Source organism: Neoarius graeffei, chromosome 11, assembly GCF_027579695.1.
Source record: "Neoarius graeffei isolate fNeoGra1 chromosome 11, fNeoGra1.pri, whole genome shotgun sequence".
NCBI lineage: Eukaryota > Metazoa > Chordata > Actinopteri > Siluriformes > Ariidae > Neoarius > Neoarius graeffei.
In genome coordinates, this window is record NC_083579.1 from 15,542,885 (window position 1) to 15,562,179 (window position 19,295).

At 43.9% G+C, this 19,295-nt stretch overlaps 1 protein-coding gene across 1 annotated transcript in view; it reads left to right on the plus strand.

The window, feature by feature from the left end:
* Positions 1-19,295, plus strand: part of ush2a (Usher syndrome 2A (autosomal recessive, mild)) — a 500,620-nt gene that overhangs the window by 184,602 nt on the left and 296,723 nt on the right. Inside the window, exon 21 of the mRNA XM_060934842.1 lies at positions 3,757-3,887. Within this exon, the coding sequence (XP_060790825.1) occupies positions 3,757-3,887 (131 nt within the window). The remainder of the gene's footprint in view (positions 1-3,756; positions 3,888-19,295) is intronic.

A 19,295-nucleotide genomic window follows, 5' to 3' on the forward strand; every position in this document is an offset into this window, starting at 1 on the left:
AGCAGCCAGATGTTAGCTTGTTAGTTATAGCTATAGTGTAAGTGGCTTCGACCCAGTGTGGGTGAAAACACATCCCTGGATTCAGCATAATGTTGATGTTAATAAATGTTAACGCTGAAAGCCTATGACTCCGTACATGATTTCAGGGTGCTATTTAAAGATACGGTAACTAACATTTGATATTCCCTTCTTCTTTCTTTTCATCTATTCTGTTGTATTGTCATGACTATCTATTCTTTTCTACAAACTAAAAATGCACTCTATTCTCTATGTTCTATCTTCATAGATACTAATTTGTCATATTCTATTCTCTCCTAAGTTTTCCTACTCTATCCAGTTCTATTCTCTATTTATATCTGTAATGCATTGTACTGTCATTCTTAGTCCTGGGTATGACTTTAAACTGCAACCGGTGGTGAGTCTCAGGTCCGGGAGGACTTGAGTATTGGGGAAAGTGGAGTTACCCCTTAATCACCATTGCTCCCAGGTCCGCTCAGACCCAGAGTGGTAGCACCTGCTTGGGTTCCAGCTATGGGTTAAATAGTGCATCACCAATAAGGTGCTGGCAGCAGGGTGCTTTTTGGTGCCATGTGGCAGATGAACCCAACACGGTCAATGGCGCACCACCTGATGGCATGCGGAAGAGCCACGCAAATGACCAACGGGTGGCATCACTCAGCAAGCCAGTTGTCACTGCAGGGCAACTTCTATACCTGTCAGGCACTTTTGTGCACCACTTGACATCAGGTCTGGAGGTCCAGAGAGACAACATGATGGGGGCACGACATCATTTGTCTTACTTTACTGTGCAAGGTGCTTCATTAGGAAAGGAGAATAAGCCTGGGGTGGTCTGGTGCAGGCCTCATGGCCCATCTGCGTTCTTGCGCATCCTAATGAAGTAGTCATCATCACTAGCGATGGACAGCCGCCGCTGACAAGCTAACATTTATGTGTATTCGAGTGTATAGTTTGGTTGTGGATCACTCCAGATATACTTTGACCTAAAAAAAAGCCTTGCTTATAGGAAAAAAAATGACATTAAAGTCAAATAACTTTATAACTACCCTAGAACTTCAGTCCAATATGATGTTTCATTGTGTCTCCCAGGATCTCCATATTCCGTTCAGTTTAGCTGTAGAGCTTTGTAAAAAGTTTGATCTAGATGTATCTATTAAAGCAACATTGTTGAACAAAATGATGAAACATTAGGCTGTGTTGTTCAGCAAAATATTATGTTTAATTCAGAAGAACACAGTCAGAAAATAAAGTATATTATTGTACTTTTAGGACTACAACAGCACGTCACTGGGACAGGACCCTCTAAGGTACTTACTTGTATTCTTTGTATACTGCTTGGGAACATGTACCTTTTTGGCCCTAAAAAGATACACATAGTTACCTTGAGGTTCAATAATGTGCCCGAGGGGATATGTTAGTGTATATTGTACCTTGGGGGACAGAAATGGACTACTACTGTACTCCTATTTCTGACAGTGAACTTCCAGAAAGGACATAAAAATTAGACACTCACGGTAGACCTTCACCTTTGGCCCTCACCATGGGTGTCACAATGGTGCAGTGGAACTCACTGTCACCTCATAGCAAGAAAGTTCTGGGTTTGAACCTCACAGCCAATGGGGGCCTTTTTGTATGGAGTTTCCATGTTCTCCCTGTGTGTGGGGGTTTCCTTCAGGTGCTCCAGTTTCCTCCCACAGTTCAAAAGATATGCAGATTAGGTAAAACACCCAGCCACTAGGGTTGTACAAGTCAGCGCATACTTAGTGCCAGTCCCAAGCCTGGTTAGATTGGGGAGGGTTGTGTCAGGAAGGGCATCCGGTATAAAAACCTACGCCAAATCAAATATGCAGATCATGATGATCCGCTGTGGCGACCCCTAATGGGATCAACCAAAGGAAGAAGAAAGAAAAAAGTAGACCCTCATCTTGTCAGCTTGCATTAGGATGTGGTTTTTATCCCCAACTGGCCAAAAGGCCCAAAGGGGAATCATGTCGTAGCAATTTCCATCCCTCCGTCCCAGGAAGGGTACTCACCTTCTGAAATCAAGTCCTCTCACAATTTTTGGAGGAATTTCACGAAACTTGGCAGGATTCTTTCTTATATGTCGGCAATATGCATATTGCAATTTCATTAAATTGGGTCACATTTTACCAGAATTACAGCCCTTGATTAACAAAATTATACTTTGACAATTTCATGAAGGTGTGTTTTCCTTCTGAAATCAACTCCTCTCACAATTTTCAGACAAATTTCTTGAAGCTTGGCAAGAGACCTTGTTATATGACGGTAATACACGTATTGCGATTTAATTTCATTTGTGAAAATTTTACCAGAGTTTTGACCCTTGATTAAATAACTTGTACTTTGATAATTTCATGAGGGTGTACGTTCTTATGAAATCAACTCCTGTCACAATTTTTGGACGAATTTCACCAAACTTGGCAAAAGGCTTTGTTATATGACAGTTATATGCATATTGAAATGTTGTTTAATTTGGGCAAATTTTACCAGAGCTATGCCCTTGATTATTAACAAACTTTTATTTTGGCAATTTCATCAAGGTGTGCTTGCTTTCTGAAATCAACTTCCCTCACAATTTTTATCCCCCACTGGCCGAAAGGCCCAAAGGGGGATTATGTCGTGGCGATGTCCATCTGTCCGTCCGTCCGTCCGTCCCGGGAAAGGAACTCATCTTCTGAAATCAAATCCTTTCACAATTTTTGGAGGAATTTCATGAAACTTGACAGGATTCTGTGTTATATGTCAGTAGTACGCATATTGCAATTTCGTTAAATTCAGTCTTATTTTACCAGAGTTATGGCATAGTTGCTAGCGGGGGGATATTGTGCTTTCAGAGCACTCTTGTTTGTTTGTTTCTCGAGACTACTTCTCTCAATTAATCTGAATAAGGGTTTCAGATAAATGCAACATATAAAACTGTAGAACAATTAAGCAATATGTTGCATGAGAAATTGCTCTGCATTTTTCTACTGAACATTAACAGGATTTTGGTCAAGATCTGGTAACATCTTATAAAATATCATTTTGTCTTTAATGTTTGGTAAATTTATATAAAACACCATTTTCCTCAACTCCAATTCTGCTGATTTACATTTTTGTGGCTCTTCAGGTTTTTTTTTTCCCTAATAGCCTGAATGTTTGCTCAGTGAACTCCTCCAAATGCTCCATGAATTGCTGATGCGCGTCTTCCTCTATATGGACTCTTGTCATGAGACCCTCTAAGGTGAATCTCATTCTTTATCGCTTGGCTCCGGGAGACCACTGACCACTGCTCTTGTAAACAGACCTGTCAGAACACACACCTCAGAGACTGCCCTTGTGCCTTTCCTGCAGGAATAGGTCTGTCGAGCTGATGGATGTGAAGAGCATGTACAAAAAAAAAAAAAAGCTGATCACCCTAGAGATTGACTGTGCTGAACCTACGAGCTTTGCAGAAGCAGTTCCGCAGCTTCCATACATGCACATACACTGCACAGTGTCATGTGATATCGAATCCCAGGGTTAGATAGAGTTAACATGGTTCAAGCTGTTCGGGTTGTTCATGTAAGAACATTGTTAAATATTTTAGATCCTGTTTGATGTTAAAGAGAGAATGAGGAGAGCATCGTGTCTAGATTTCCAGTCATGGAATGTCAATGTCCAGGCTTGTGAGTGTTATTCTTTATATGCTGTCTTCAGCTATCTACATTGACAGTATTTTTTTCATATTGTTATCAGGTGTTCAGCTGAGTTTCCGCACCAGGATGGAAGAGGGACTAATCCTGTGTGCTCTTTCCCCTGGAGAGCAAGAAGAATTTGTGGCTCTGCAAATGCGCAATGGCCGACCCTACTTCCTCTTTGACCCTCAGGTTGGATACAGTTCAAGTTCACTTTGTTGGAATCCTGTTTTGATGTTTTAAGATACAGTACATGTACAAATACTACACAAAATATTATATAACACTGCCAGATTTCACTGCATACAAAGATGAAGCCTTTCTAGTTGCCCCTACAAAAAGTCATCAATCAGACATCATCAGATATCTGGTGCTGATTCAAAATATTATTGTTCCAAAATTAGATTTTATTTAGGATAAATTACTCTTGTTTAAAGGTAACATATTGCACCCCTTTTCCACAAGTTGACACAGTTCCCTGAGGTCTTAAGTCAAGTCAAGTTTATTTGTATAGCGCTTTTAACAGCGGACATTGCCGCAAAGCAGCTTTACAGAAAATTAAAGACTTTAAACATGAGCTAATTTTATCCCTAACTTATCCCCAATGAGCAAACCTGTGGCGATGATGGTGAGGAAAAACTCCCTCAGACGACATGAGGAAGAAACCTCGAGAGGAACTGGACTCAAAAGGGAACCCATCCTCATTTGGGTGATAACAGAGAGCGTGATTATAAATAACTTGCTTCTATAACAGTGTCCTATAGAGTCACAAAGTATAACTCTGTAACCAGGAATTTCATTACAGTTTTAACATGAGGTCTGTTTTGGTGAAGTTATAAACTGTTCATTGATGGAAACTTGAGTGCAAAACTGTTCATGACAACTGCAGTCCCAAAGTTAGCAAATCAACTGAAGTCCTCAGACATAAGTGTATGACTGTAAGTGTCCAGAGTCGTCTTCCAAGTGTGACTTTCGACTGTCCATATGGGGCCGTCCTCTACAGGAGCGATGTGATGAGACTCCAGCCAGACGTAGGGTATCAGGATGGATCAGTCGAGTCTGAGGAGCAGAAAAGGTCAGCATCTTACTGGTGTCTAAGGATCAACATGTAACTTAGAGGGACAGACGGGGGAAGTGGGGGAGAGAAAGAGAGAAAGAAAACACAGGTTGTTATGTATGCCCAGTGTCCCCTAATGAGTAAATGAAATGTCTCTGGCATGCTGTAGTCAAAATACCACAAGGATAAAGCCCCACAGCTCCTTCTCACCCTGTCTAAACAGCCCTGTTTAGAAAGGCACAGTTTGAGTGCATGTTCCTTTAAATGAAAATGAGCCACTGCTCACCCCTTCCCCCAAGGGGTGTGTCTATACAAGAACGTTTTTGCACTACCATGGCAAAAGGCTGTTTATGGCCCTTTTCCACTACCCTTTTTCAGCTCACTTCAGCTCGCTTCAGCTCACTTCAGCCCGACACGGCTCGCATTTCGACTACCAAAAACCAGCACGACTCAGCTCGCTTCAGCCCTGCTTAGCCCCTAAAACTCGCACCGTTTTGGAGTAGGGCTGAAGCGAGCCAAAGCGAGCCAAGTGAGGTTGGGGGCGTGAGCAGACACTCCCCTGTGCACTGATTGGTGAGGAGGAGTGTCCTCACATGCTCACACACGCCCCGCGAGCACGCTGGGATCTGTAAACACCGCAAACCCGGAAGGAGAAGAATTACGAATTACGAGAATTTCTGAAGCCTTATGCGCCTCGCCTCATCTATACGCTCTTGCCAGTATCTGTCCGCGTTGTCGGTGACAACAAGCCACAGCACCAAGACCAGCAACACTAACGACTCCATGTCCTCCATGTTTATTGTTTACTATTCGGGTCGTGAGACTACCGCTTAGAAGCTCACTGATGTCACTGTTTGCGCTGCTTAATGACATCACCTGACATCCACCCACTTTCGCTAACTCCACCCAATGTGTCCACCCACTTCCAGCCAGCACGGTTCAGCGCGGTTGTAGTTGAAATGCAACTCCAACAGCCCCGCTCAGCCCGACTCAGCACGGCACGGCTCAGCCGCGTTTGTAGTGGAAAAGCGGCAATAGAGATCTTGCAGTCACGTGACCGGAAAGTACACAACCCCCATCTTGTCGGTCAAAAACACAGCTGAATACTGCTGCACTCGTGTACAGAATGGATCAATTTCAACCGACGGACTACACGGCTCATTTTTCTAATGAACAGATAACTAGATATGTGTCTAAAATAAACGATCTACAGATTTGTGACCCTTATGGCTTACCGGACGGAGTTTTCACGACCGGATTTTGAACTGCCAGCGGAATACCCGGACGTGTATGATTACCTCATTAACTTTCCCTCGCTGTTCAGTGGTGAAGCACTGCGTGCTTATAAATCTCTGGACACTTATCTTTACAGAAATTCAGGATTTGTCAGCGACTCAGATGTGGCATCTTGTAAACAAGAAAATAATCCTCATTGGATGGGTAAGTCACTTAAGTATTGAGTATAGCACTGACCAGCCGATTATAGAATAGAATAAGGTAATTCCAAATCGTCCGTCTTGTTTACATGGATATGGCGTTGGAGAGGTAGAGGCTTGGCAGTGGAGGTTTGAGTAGCTGTTTTCTGAGCTTAGTCAACAGGCCGGCTCTGCCTGTAGCCTCGCTTTTGCTTCCACTCCCGGCGCCGCCTCCTTCGCTTTGCTTCCAATAACAATCCACGGAGACCCCGCTGGTCTCGCCATCTCGTCCGGAATGTTGTGCATGCGATGGAAATCGCTACAAACCGTCATTTTCTGCTGGAAACCAATGTCCAGTAAGTCCATACGGTTGTAGTGGATATTGAAGTCCGGTACAGACGAACAACACGCAAAAATACACACAAAAAACATAAAAAACGTGCACAGGTAGGGAGAGCTTGTAGCCGCAGCCGTTGTAGTAGAATTGTATATAGTAGGGTTTTCCAGAAGAAAAGGTAGAAGTAAAAGCAGAAGTAGAACCAGAAGTAGAAGTAGAAGGCGGAATATGGCGTTTGACCGACACGATGGCGTCTGTCACAATCTGGATCGGCTGTGACGTCACATGCAAGTGCTCCATTCTTGGGTTTCAGTCACGTGACTTTTCTTAGCGATTTCACTTCCGGTAAAACTGCTGGTGGTCTAGCAAACCAAGACGGCTGCCGTAGTGCAAACAACTAGTGATAACTTATCAGGGTATGCTCGTAATCTAGAAGCCACTGCTCGCTTTAGATATATTCAGAATATTGTTATGTGCAATGGAATAGACCCCTACAGTCTGAGAAAGAAGCATTTGTCATACGATCTCGAAAATTACCCTTCAGTCGAGTTCCCCGACATCTCGAACTACCTGGTGTTGCAGACATTCTTCTACACCGCAAAACAGATGAAAGTGTGAAAGAGTATGGAAGCTTGCAACTGTTTTATATGTGGCTGGGTAAAGAACCTCGGTATCAAGTTGCTGCTGAATGAATCCTGTGGTTTTTTTTGCCCGTGTAAGTATGTTTAGTTTTTTTTTAAGCTTTTCATTCGCGTCTTTACAACAAAGCGCTGCAAGTTAAAGTGTAAACAAGCTTGATTCTCACTTGTGTTGGCTCTTATCTCTCAGGTAAATCATTCACAAAGATCATCAGAAACCCCTTTAAAGGAACAGTCCACCGTACTTCCATAATGAAATATGCTCTTATCTGAATTGAGACAAGCTGCTCCGTACCTGTCCGAGCTTTGCGCGACCTCCCAGTCAGTCAGACGCAGTCAGACGACAAGTTCAGTTACACAAATTGAAACGTAGCGATTTTCTATGCTATGGAAAGTCCGCACTATAATGACAAGCGTACTAACACCTTCTGTGCGCTTCGGCAGCGCATTGATACGGAGCTCAGATATCAATGCGCTGCCGAAGCGCACAGAAGGTGTTAGTACACCTGTCATTATAGTGCGGACTTTCCATAGCATAGAAAATCGCTACGTTTCAATTTGTGTAACTGAACTTGTTTCATATCACTGGTCATATAAACCTATGTAAACAGGAAAAACGCGGAAGAGTTTGGTCGCATCTAACTACAGCCCCAAAAAATACCATTGGCCATACTGAGCCTAGCTACATTGCTAACAGGAGTGACAGCGCGTCTGACTGCGTCTGACTGACTGGGAGGTCGCGCAAAGCTCGGACAGGTACGGAGCAGCTCGTCTCAATTCAGATAAGAGCATATTTCATTATGGAAGTACGGTGGACTGTTCCTTTAAAGACCTGGATCTTAGTTAAACAAGATGGAGAAGTGATCATGGTGCATTGTAACTGTATGGCTGGGTTAGAATTTTGTCATGACCTTCATGCATATGGACTTTGTGAGGAGTAAACAAAGAAACAGCTGGGGACTTTAGCGCTTCATGACCAAAAAAAGTACCGTAAAATAATGGCACATAGCAAGAAAAGCACTTGGAAAACAGTAAGGAGATAGCTGAGCGGGATATACAAACCTTTCACCAAGTGGTCACTGCAAACTCAAGCATGCTTCAACTCGGCTCCCTTCAATTTCAGTGAGAGGTTCAAAAGCCACCTTTCTCGACGCCTTTTTGTGAAATCCTGTGTTCGTTCACCCTTTTTTATTAGTTCACGGGGAACCCTGAAGAAACTTTTATCAGTTTCATGGTTTGATCGTTTCGAACAATCTAGAACAACGCAAGCGTAAGGCATTTTTCATGCGAGCAATGCACCTTCTCCGTACAAACGCTTTGTCAACTGAGCTTTGGTAGACCACCAGCTAAAGTTTTGAATAACTAATGAGGCAGATGTGATGTCACGTGAAACCCAAGAATTCACAGTTCAACAGAGACACATCTCATAATTATTTTCTTAAATACTCATATTTCACTTGCCTGCAGTTTTGCCACGGACAGTTGGTATTTCTCCCTTTTTTCGGAACAATTTCACTTGCTCAGGTTGGTAAAGCAGTCAGACACTGAAATAGTTAGCCACATGAACAGGTTTTTGCCGACTGTAGCTGGGACCATCCGTCAAAAATTCACTTGGCTCTTCTGTCCTCTGAGGCTGGGGGTTGATGTAATGATGTGTGCTGCTCTGTGTAGCCGACAACAGAGCAGTACCCATGTTTAACTCATTTTGATATAATGCTTGCGGGTTCGACACTCGCCAGAAAAAATGCTGCACCTTCACAAAAGGGTTGTGGGTGGAGATACTCGGATGAGGGCAGGGGTGCAGATACGTTTTTTGAACTGGGGGGGACAAAGCTGCCAGCAAACCAACCCCGATATGCCTGTCAAACTTGTTGTTAGTAACCATAGCAACCAAGCTCGAGCTCGCAACCTGTGCAGTCTGCGCAGCTCAACCAACCGAATATCAGTCTTTGTTTTATGTGAGTTGTTGCAACTATGTATACACTGCTGTGCACCTCAATAAACCGAATGGTAATTAGTCTTTTGATTTTTCCGTGAGGTTTGCCTTATGCAAAGAAAGACAGCATAGACGTTTTTTCCTCCCTATAAGTGGGGGGGACCGAACGAGGTGAATTTAAATCTGGGTGGGACGAGTCCCCCCCTCTATCTGCGCCCGTGGATGAGGGGGCGGTATAATTCTAATAAGCTAATAAGCTCCTATCTTCACGTAAGAAGTGGAGCCAAATCTGAACATGCAATCACATATTTCTTGATCTAGGCGGAGCAAAAGAAACTGACCAAGTTGTTGTATTTCAGAGTTTGTGGGTTGGTAAGTCCTTCAGATACCTAAATGTATGTAAACAAGCATTGAAAAAGTGAGTTTTTCATAATATATCCGCTTTAAATTTTCTGTGTTTTTGTTTTGTGTTGTATTGTGGAATTATTTGTTAAAGCTCTAATTGGTGCTCACACCACTACACCGATGACACAACACGGAAAGAAACAGTATCATGGCAAACATTTCATTCCAAAGCAATATGTTTTTAAGAGGGAAATAATTATTTTTGATCCCATGCAAGTCTATCTACTTTTTTTTCCCTCCATGAAAATCTCAAATTAAAACATTGTTTGAATCGAAGACCAATTAACTTGTTACCCGCAGTCACAAACACGACACTCACAGTAGCATGCTAATTATGTCACAGTGCAATGCCACCTCACCATCACTCGCCAGTCTGATGATTAAAGCCATCATGAAAGCTGATTTTTGCACTAGTACCAGCGAGGCTACTGCAGATCTCTCCTCACTAATATTCACCACCACCGAAATCTCACTACTTTTGCATTTATTAACACAGTTTGTTGGGGGTAGTTTGATAATTATAACTAAAAGTGGTGTCATGCCCAATTAATGTCCCCTGATAGCATGCCCATTAGTTCCCCCATTAACGAATTCAACAATTCTAATGGGATTAGCACCATGGGATGCTAATTGGGCGTGACACAGGAGACTGGTATGCTTCCCCACACACTCTTTGTAATGATGAAATTAATGAGCAGTTTATGAAATGCTGTCTCATGAAAGAATATTTAGTTCCTGGTAAAAGCTGTTGCAAACAATGCCAGTTTTCCTTAATCAGCTTCTTACATTCTTACATTTGAGGAGGCATTGACTACACACACACACACACACACACACACACACACACACACACACACACACCTGCTCATTCATGCATATTTTGGAATAAAAAAATCAATTTTTAAGATTTTATGTTGTTGATGAACCTGAAGCGTCAATGTGATATGCATTCTGAGATGCTTTTCTGTTCACCACGGTTGTAAAAAGTGGTGATTCAAGAAATGTTATTTCTGTTAACGGGCGGCACGGTGGTGTAGTGGTTAGTACTGTCGCCTCACAGCAAGAAGGTTCTGGGTTTGAGCCCAGTGGCCGACGGGGGCCTTTCTGTATTGAATTTGCATGTTCTCCCCATGTCTGTGTGGGTTTTCTCTGGGTGCTCCGGTTTCCCCCACTGCCCAAAGACATGCAGGTTAGGCTAATTGGTGGCTCTAAATTGACCGTAGTGTGAATGGTTGTTTCTCTATTGCCGCTTTTCCACTATCAACGCGGCTGAGTTGGGCTGAGCCGTGCCGAGCCGTGCCGTGCTGAGTTGGGCTGAGTCGAGCTGAGTGGGGCTGTTGGAGTTGCATTTCGACTACAACCGCGCTGAACCGTGCTGGCTGGAAGTGGGTGGACACATTGGGTGGAGTTAGCGAAAGTGGGTGGACGTCACATGATGTCGTTAGGCGGCGCAAACAGTGACATCAGTGACCTTTTAAGCGGTAGTCTCACGACCCGGATAGTAAACAATAAACATGGAGGACATGGAGTCATTAGTGTTGCTGGTCTTGGTGCTGTGGCTTGTTGTCACCGACAACGCCAACAGATGCTGGCAAGAGCGTATAGATGAGGCGAGGCGCATAAGGCTTCAGAAATTCTCATCATTCGTAATTCTTCTTCTTCCAGGTTTACGGTGTTTACAGATCCCAGCATGCTCGCGGGGCGTGTGTGGGCATGTGAGGACACTCCTCCTCACCAATCAGTGCACAGGGGAGTGTCTCCTCACGCCCCTAGCCCCACTCAGCTCGGTTGGGCTCGCTTCAGCCCTACTCCAAAACCGTGCGAGTTTTGGGTGCTGAGTAGGGCTGAAGCGAGCTGAGTCGTGCTGCTCTGAGGTAGTCGAAACGCGAGCCGTGTCGGGCTGAAGTGAGCTGAAGTGAACTGAAAAAGGGTAGTGGAAAAGGGCCATATGTGTCAGCCCTGCAACTTGTCTAGGGTGTACCCTGCCTCTCGACCATAGTCAGCTGGGATAGGCTCCAGCTTGCCCGCGACCCTGCACAGGATAATGGATGGATGGAATGGATAGTTCTGCTAACACTTCTAGTAGATTGTATCAGCTGTAAAATAGTTTTTTTAGTTTCTTTATCTTTTGACAAAAAAGACAGAAAAATGGCGCTACTACAAAACACCAATTTCTCTGTCTTTCATACATAAAAAAGGCCAAATTTATATATATTAATAATACAAATGGAATCCCCCCAATTAATTTAGGTTAGAAAATTTATTCAAAAGGTTGGGCCATCCTAGCTCTTTATATTTCCATAGCCAGTTGTAGTTAGTGATACTTGACATGCACAGATTTTTTGACAGTGTCCGACGTGTGGCAGAGCCTTTGGAGACTGGCAAAGAAAAGGATTTATTGTTTGTTCCATTAGCTCCAGAACAATGTTCTGGATATAACCGTAGTAGCTTGAGCCTTGCTTTTCTGACCATCCAGGTGGCACATTTAGAACAAACCAGAATAGAAACATGAAGAAACAATAAGAGTATGTTTCCTAACCATGACATTTTACAGATAGACCTTTCTCAATTCAGCTCATTCTCAGTCAGCAGGGAGATGAGCATTGCTATTTTCATGGCATCTGAGTTTTCAGCACCTGCTTGCTGAGCAGAATACAGAAATCACCATTTTTATAAAAACCCCAGCATGTTTCAGGTGCCATCATATCAATCAGGTAATGTCAGGTGGGTCTCACATATTGTGCTCAGCTATAAATAATGTGGAGGCTGTATTGGAGGAGTCGCTTCAGTAGCTGGCTGATGAAGAATACACAATACTTTAACCGTGGTGGAGCCTGGGAGAGTTAGTTTCCGGACTAAAAAAAGCAGTGTTCTAATCCTGATTTATGTTGCTTGATGCTTCTGCTCAGAATGTTTTTGGCATCTTCTGAAATGCCTATTTTATCCATTGTAAGGTAAAGTCTGCTAATTGGCAACCTGCCCAGGGTGAGTACTTCCTCTTGCCTGAAGTCAGCTGGGATTGGCTCCAGCTTCCCCCATGACCCTGAAGGATAAGTAGTATAGATAATGGATGGATGATGAATGTACATTTTTATGGACGTTTTTCTTCACCTCTGAAGTCCCTCACCAATACATCACTGCATGAGAATAGTTAAGGTCTGATGTTTCTATAACTTGTGACATTCCTTAAAGGGGATTAGCCAGTTTGTACCATAGTGCAGTTGAATTCTCAATTCTGATTGGTCTGAATGTTGCTCATTTCTATTGATCCTAGGGGAACCCCACATGTTCCCAAGCCAGCTGGTCTTTATCCAGTGACATATCCCTGATACAACTCTAGCAGGAACTGGCCATCCTTGTAAGGGGGATGGTCTTCCAGCCAATTTGGAGAATCAGTCACTCTACTCTAAGGCTCTCCTTTATTATCAAGCTGCATACATGATCATGGAGAGTAAGCTCAGGAACCCTGTTGGAGGGAACTCATTTTGGCCACCTGTCTTTGTGACCTTATTCTTTCTGTCACTACCCATAGCTTGTGACCATGAGCACAGGGATATAAATTGACCACTAAACAGAAAGACTTGTTTGCAAACTTTGTTTATGAAGGTGTCTCCCCTAACCTGAAGGTAGCATCCTACTCTTTTCCAGGAGAGAACCTTGGACTTGAAGGTGTTGATTTTCATCCCACTCAGTAGTTCCACACTCAGTAGTTAATATTAGTCCCAGGAGGTTCACTTTCGGTAGCTCCAAGAGCACCTCCATCCATTACCTGTAGCCGCTTATCCTGTACAGGGTCGCAGGCAAGCTGGAGCCTATCCCAGCTGACTACGGGCAACAAACGGGGTACACCCTGGACAAGTCGCCAGGTCATCGCAGGGCTGGCACAGACAGACAAACAACCATTCACATTCACACCTACGGTCAATTTAGAGTCACCAATTAGCCTAACCTGCATGTCTTTGGACTGTGGGGGAAACCGGAGCACCCGGAGGAAACCCACGCAGACACAGAGAGAACATGCAAACTCCACACAGAAAGGCCCTCGCCGACTGCTGGGTTTGAACCCAGGACCTTCTTGCTGTGAGGCAACAGTGCTAACCACTACACCACCATGCCTCTCCCAAGAGCACATCATCATCTTCAAATAACAAATATGTTTCTAGCCCTCCAGAATGGGTTTCTCTATAACCTTGTTTGGGTCCTGATATCCTGTCCATACAAACTACAAGCAGGAGTTGAGAAAAGACACATTCGTGATAGAGTCTGACACTTGCCTTAAAGGGTTTTGGCTTCATGCCAAGGAAGCAGACACGATTCTCACTGCTCTTATATAGAGACCAGATTGAATAAAGTAACTCTGTTACTCTTGCAGTACCTGCCACAACAAATGAAGTCAAGCCATTGGGTGTTATTGTCATTTCTCTGGACACTGGAATGCTGTTTCTTCCAAAATGCAGGACTGTGGTACACAGGAGTGCATAAACTGAATGGCAACAGTGGGTTGAGTTATCTGACTATCTCAGGGAAGAAGCTCTCTGGTAGTGGTGGCATGGATATGCCAGTACCTGCTACTGGTATGCAGGAGTGTGAAGAGTCCATGAGACAGGTGGGAGAGACCATCCACAATGCCACACTAGTGCTTCTCCAAATTGAGAGGACCACTATCCCGTTTTGCCAGTCCAAATGCACTGTTCCAGATCTCAAATACTGAAGATGCATCTTAACAACATATCTTCAAACCTGTCCAGTGCTTCAGGCCAAATATTATCCATCCCTGCAGCCAGGGTCCATTTCTAACTGCTATAATAACCTCAACAACAGATACTGCAACCTAGAAATCTAGAGACTTCATGTTAAAACTATAATGAATTTTCTGGTTACACAATTGTCCTTTTTGACCATATAGGACATGCTTATAGAAGTGAGTTATTTATAACCAAGAATTATCACCCGAATGAGGATGGGTTCCCTTTTGAGTCTGGTTCCTCTCAAGGTTTCTTCCTCATGTTTTATCAGGAAGTTTTTCCTCACCACTGTCACCTCAGACTTGTTTATTAGGGGCTAAATTTATTAGTTCACATGTTTAAAACCTTTATTTTTCTGTAAACTTGCTTTGCGATAATGTCCATCCATCCATTATCCATAACCGCTTATCCTGTGCAGGATCGTGGGCAAGCTGGAGCCTATCCCAGCTGACTATGGGCAAGAGGCGGGGTACACCCTGGGCAAGTCACCAAATCATTGCAGGGCTGACCCATAGAGACAAACAACCATTCACATCTACAGTCAATTTAGAGCCACCTATTAGCCTAACCTGCATGTCTTTGGACTGTGGGGGAAACTGGAGCACCCAGAGGAAACCCACACAGATACAGGGAGAATATGCAAACTCCACACAGATGCCCCTTTTCCACCAAAGCAGTTCCAGGGCTGGTTCGGGGCCAGTGCTTAGTTTGGAACCGGGTTTTCTGTTTCCACTGACAAAGAACTGGCTCTGGGGCCAGAAAAAACGGTTCCAGGCTAGCACCAACTCTCTGCTGAGCCAGAGGAAAGAATCGCTTACGTCAGCGGGGGGGCGGAGTTGTTAAGACCAACAACAATAACAAGACCGCGAAAGATCACCATTTTTAAGCGACAAGAAGCAGCAGCTGTACAAACGCGAAGTCATCCATTATTATTATTGTTGTTGTTGTTGCTGCTGCTGCTTCTTCCGTGTTGTTTTTGCTTCGATATTCGCGCCAAGGTTTATGCAAACGTAGCGACGTAACTGACGTATACAGCGACATAACTGACGTATACAACGACGTAACTGACGTAATGACGTGGCTTCCCTTAGCACCGCGAGCTATGGAAAAGCAAACTGGTTCTCAGCTGGCTCGCAAGTTGAACGAGTTGTGAACCAGCACCAGCACTGGCCCCGAACCAGCCCTGGAACTGATTTGGTGGAAAAGGGGTAAGAGAGGCCCCCATCAGCCACTGGACTCGAACCCAGAACCTTCTTGCTGTGAGGTGACAGTGCTAACCACTACACCACCATGCCACCCCTGCTTTGCGATAATGTCTGTTATTAAAAGCATGATACAAATAAATTCAATTGACATTTCCACTAGGTTAAGAAATTTTATACATCACTCCACAATACTCAACACTCCACCACACTTCCTTCACAGGGCTTTGGGCCACCTAAATGTCTTTCTCATCCAAAAGCCTCTCTGAACTCCTCACATGCCCAGGTTTTCATTCTGCAACTGTTTTTGCTGCAATCTTTCAGACTCTCTTATTACCTCTCAAGTGAATCATGAGAGCCATTTGTGAGCAATACTTGGATGGACACACTCAACTTGATGGCTTCCCATATCACTAGTGTCAGTGAACACACCCTAGGGTTACACAAACCGGTGCTAATTAGTTGACAGCTCTGCCGCTCCCTTTACCTGAGTGTCCAAAGCATCTAGCATCAAGTCTAATGATACAAGCACAATCAATCACAACTGATAACTTTGGACCAAGGTGCTGTGGTACTGAGTTCCCTTATATTTATTGATTGTTTGTGCCTTGCGCTAAAATATAATAACATTTAGCCTTGGACCCTGCAACCCCAATTCATGCAGCATAAACTTAGTCTTTCTGGGGGGTCTTTGTCTGACTGATCTGGTCAGCTCTGGTTACCAAAGATGGCACTACTGGGAGCTCCTGGTGGCACATCCCTGCAGTTGACTTAATCACAACAAGATCTCAGTCCATGAAGTGGAGCTTTCTGTAAAGAGACTTTTTTTAACATTTATGAAAGAAGTCTTCATTGTCAGCTCTTTGGAACAATCTATGGTAAAGCAGTTTCTGTAATTGGGAAAGTCTTCAGAACAGAACTTCCAGAGAAAGAAAAAAAGAGAGGCTGTTGATGGAATGCCTGGTTATAACTGCTATAACTGTATGACTGCAAAGGCACAGTCACCCTTCCACCAGGATTGATGGAAAAGAAATATACCAGATCTCAGACGCCTGGGGCAAAGTATGGTCTGAGTATACCAGTGATGTAGAAGACCTTTAAAAACAAAGAAAACAACCCTAAACTGTCCTGTAATTGACAGAGAGCCAGTGGAGGGAGTCTGAAAAGTGGGTGATTGCGTTTCTTATACCCCTTTTCCACCAAATCAGTTCCAGGGCTGGTTCGGAGCCAGTGCTGGTGTTGGTTCACAACTCGTTCAACTTGTGAGCCAGCTGAGAACCAGCTTGCTTTTCCATTGCTCGCGGTGCTAAGAGAAGACACGTCATTACGTTGCTGTATACGTCAGTTACGTCATTGTATACGTCATTACGTCGCTGTATACGTCAGTTACGTCGGTACGTTTGCATAAACCTTGGCGCGAATATCGAAGCAAAAACAACGCGGAAGAAGCAGCAACAACAACAACAACAATAATAATAATGGATGACTTCGCGTTTGTACAGCTGCTGCTTCTCGTCGCTTAAAAATGGCGATCTTTCGCGGTCTTGTTATTGTTGTCAGTCTTAACAACTCCGCCCCCCCGCTGACATAAGCGGTTCTTTCCTCTGGCCCAGCAGAGAGTTGGTGCTAGCCTGGAACCGTTTTTTCTGGCCCCAGAGCCAGTTCTTTGTCAGTGGAAACAGAAAACCCGGTTCCAAACTAAGCACTGGCCCCAAACCAGCCCTGGAACTGCTTTGGTGGAAAAGGGGCATTAATACTGGTATGCAGTCTAAGACAGTGTTGTAGTCGAGTCACTAAACCTCGAGTCTGAGTCCAGTCTCGAGTCCCCAGTGTTCAAGTCCAAGTCATTAAAGAAAATTTCCAGTCAAGTCAGAGTCGAGTCCATGATTGATCCGAGTCGAGTCCGAGAACAAGAGTCCAACCACACCATTTGATGGTGGCTGTTGCTGCCTTTATGTGAAACCGTCTCTGCAACTGTGTTGGACTAACGTTACTGCTTGACTGCCCCATTTTAGTTAACGGGCTACAGATAAAAAGCTTGTTCATCGCTCAGCAAGCCCCGCCCACTATCAACAGGGCAAATAGCATGAGAGAGGATTAACACTAGCTAGTTCATTGGTCAGCAAGCAAGCCCTGTTATCAACAGAGCAATGAACATAGCATGTCACTTACTTCTCTGGTGCCCCTTTTCCACCAAAGCAGTTCCAGGGCTGGTTCGGGGCCAGTGCTTAGTTTGGAACCGGGTTTTCTGTTTCCACTGACAAAGAACTGGCTCTGGGGCCAGAAAAACCGGTTCCAGGCTAGCACCAACTCTCTGCTGGGCCTGAGGAAAGAACCGCTTACGTCAGCGGGGGAGCGGAGTTGTTAAGACCAACAACAATAACAAGACCGCGGAAGATCGCCATTTTTAAGCGACGAGAAGCAGCAGCTGTACAAACGCGAAGTCATCCATTATTATTATTGTTGTTGTTGTTGCTGCTGCTTCTTCTGTGTTGTTTTTGCTTCGATATTCGCGACAAGGTTTATGCAAATGTAGCGACGTAACTGACGTATACAGCGACGTAACTGACGTATACAACGATGTAACTGACGTATACAGTGACGTAATGACGTGGCTTCCCTTAGCACCGTGAGCTATGGAAAGCAAACTGGTTCTCAGCTGGCTCGCAAGTTGAACGAGTTGTGAACCAGCACCAGCACTGGCCCCGAACCAGCCCTGGAACTAATTTGGTGGAAAAGGGGTATGGGTGTAGTCTTGCCAAATGATGATTGAAGTTCAAGGTTGTCCCCGTCGTCTTCTTGATAGTTCTTCTAGGGGCGTTCTCTCCAGGCATTTTAGCACCATTAACGTTAGTTTGTTCCTTAACATGATGAATGAACAGGTGAATGTGCATTCTCTTGCACAAAATTAGTATAAAAATTAATCTAGATATAAATATCTTATGCCAAATTATTATAAAATAATATATTAAAAAATAAAGAAAAGATCTAAGTCCTCATCTCCAGTTTACGAGTCCAAATGCAGTTAATGCACGAGTCCAAGTCCGAGTCATCAGTGCTCAAGTCCAAGTTAAGTCACGAGTCCTTAAAATTAGGGCACGAGTCGGACTCAAGTCCGAGTCCTGGACTCGAGTACTACAAGCCTAGTCTAAGAGTAACAGTCTGTACTAGGTGTAACTCTGCTAAAGAATATGTATTAACAACTGTAAACAAGGTATTACCGTAGTCTAGACACCAGCCCTCTCCTTGCCTCCATGCCACTGTTCATTATTTTTCTATAAAAGCCCAGCCTGTTGTGTTTTATTCCTTAAATAAACCATCAGCTTTATGCATGCTTTTCTGTCCCCACTGAAAAGGACACCAAGAAAAATCCTATTTTAACATCGGGATTAGAATCAATGGTAGTGACTTGGTAGTAAAATGAACCTATCACATGAGCTTCTTGGTAGAATGGCAGGGGATCTCTAACAGTCAAGAATTGTTTTTGAAGTCTTAAAATTAGAACAAACATGGTATTAAGACAGCATGTTGTGTCTCCTCTGGCTGATACTTAAGGCCATCTTCTTTCTGCAGTAAACATATCGCAGGCCCTGGCACCCATACATATATTGATTCTGTCATTAAATCTCCGTCACTAGGAGGAGATGTGATACTTTGTGTCTTGCTTTGCTTGCTGCAGAACACTCCACCAGGCTGTTTAAAATGTGAAAGCCAGAGTGATGTCATATTTTAGCAGGACAATAACCCCCATCTTAACATCGACAGTGCCAGAGCTTCTAATTTACAGCGTGTGTGGAGCTTCCAATCTCCAGGCAGAATTTGGTTCGGAGCCTATTGCAGGGAAGGAGAATGAGAAGGAAAAAAA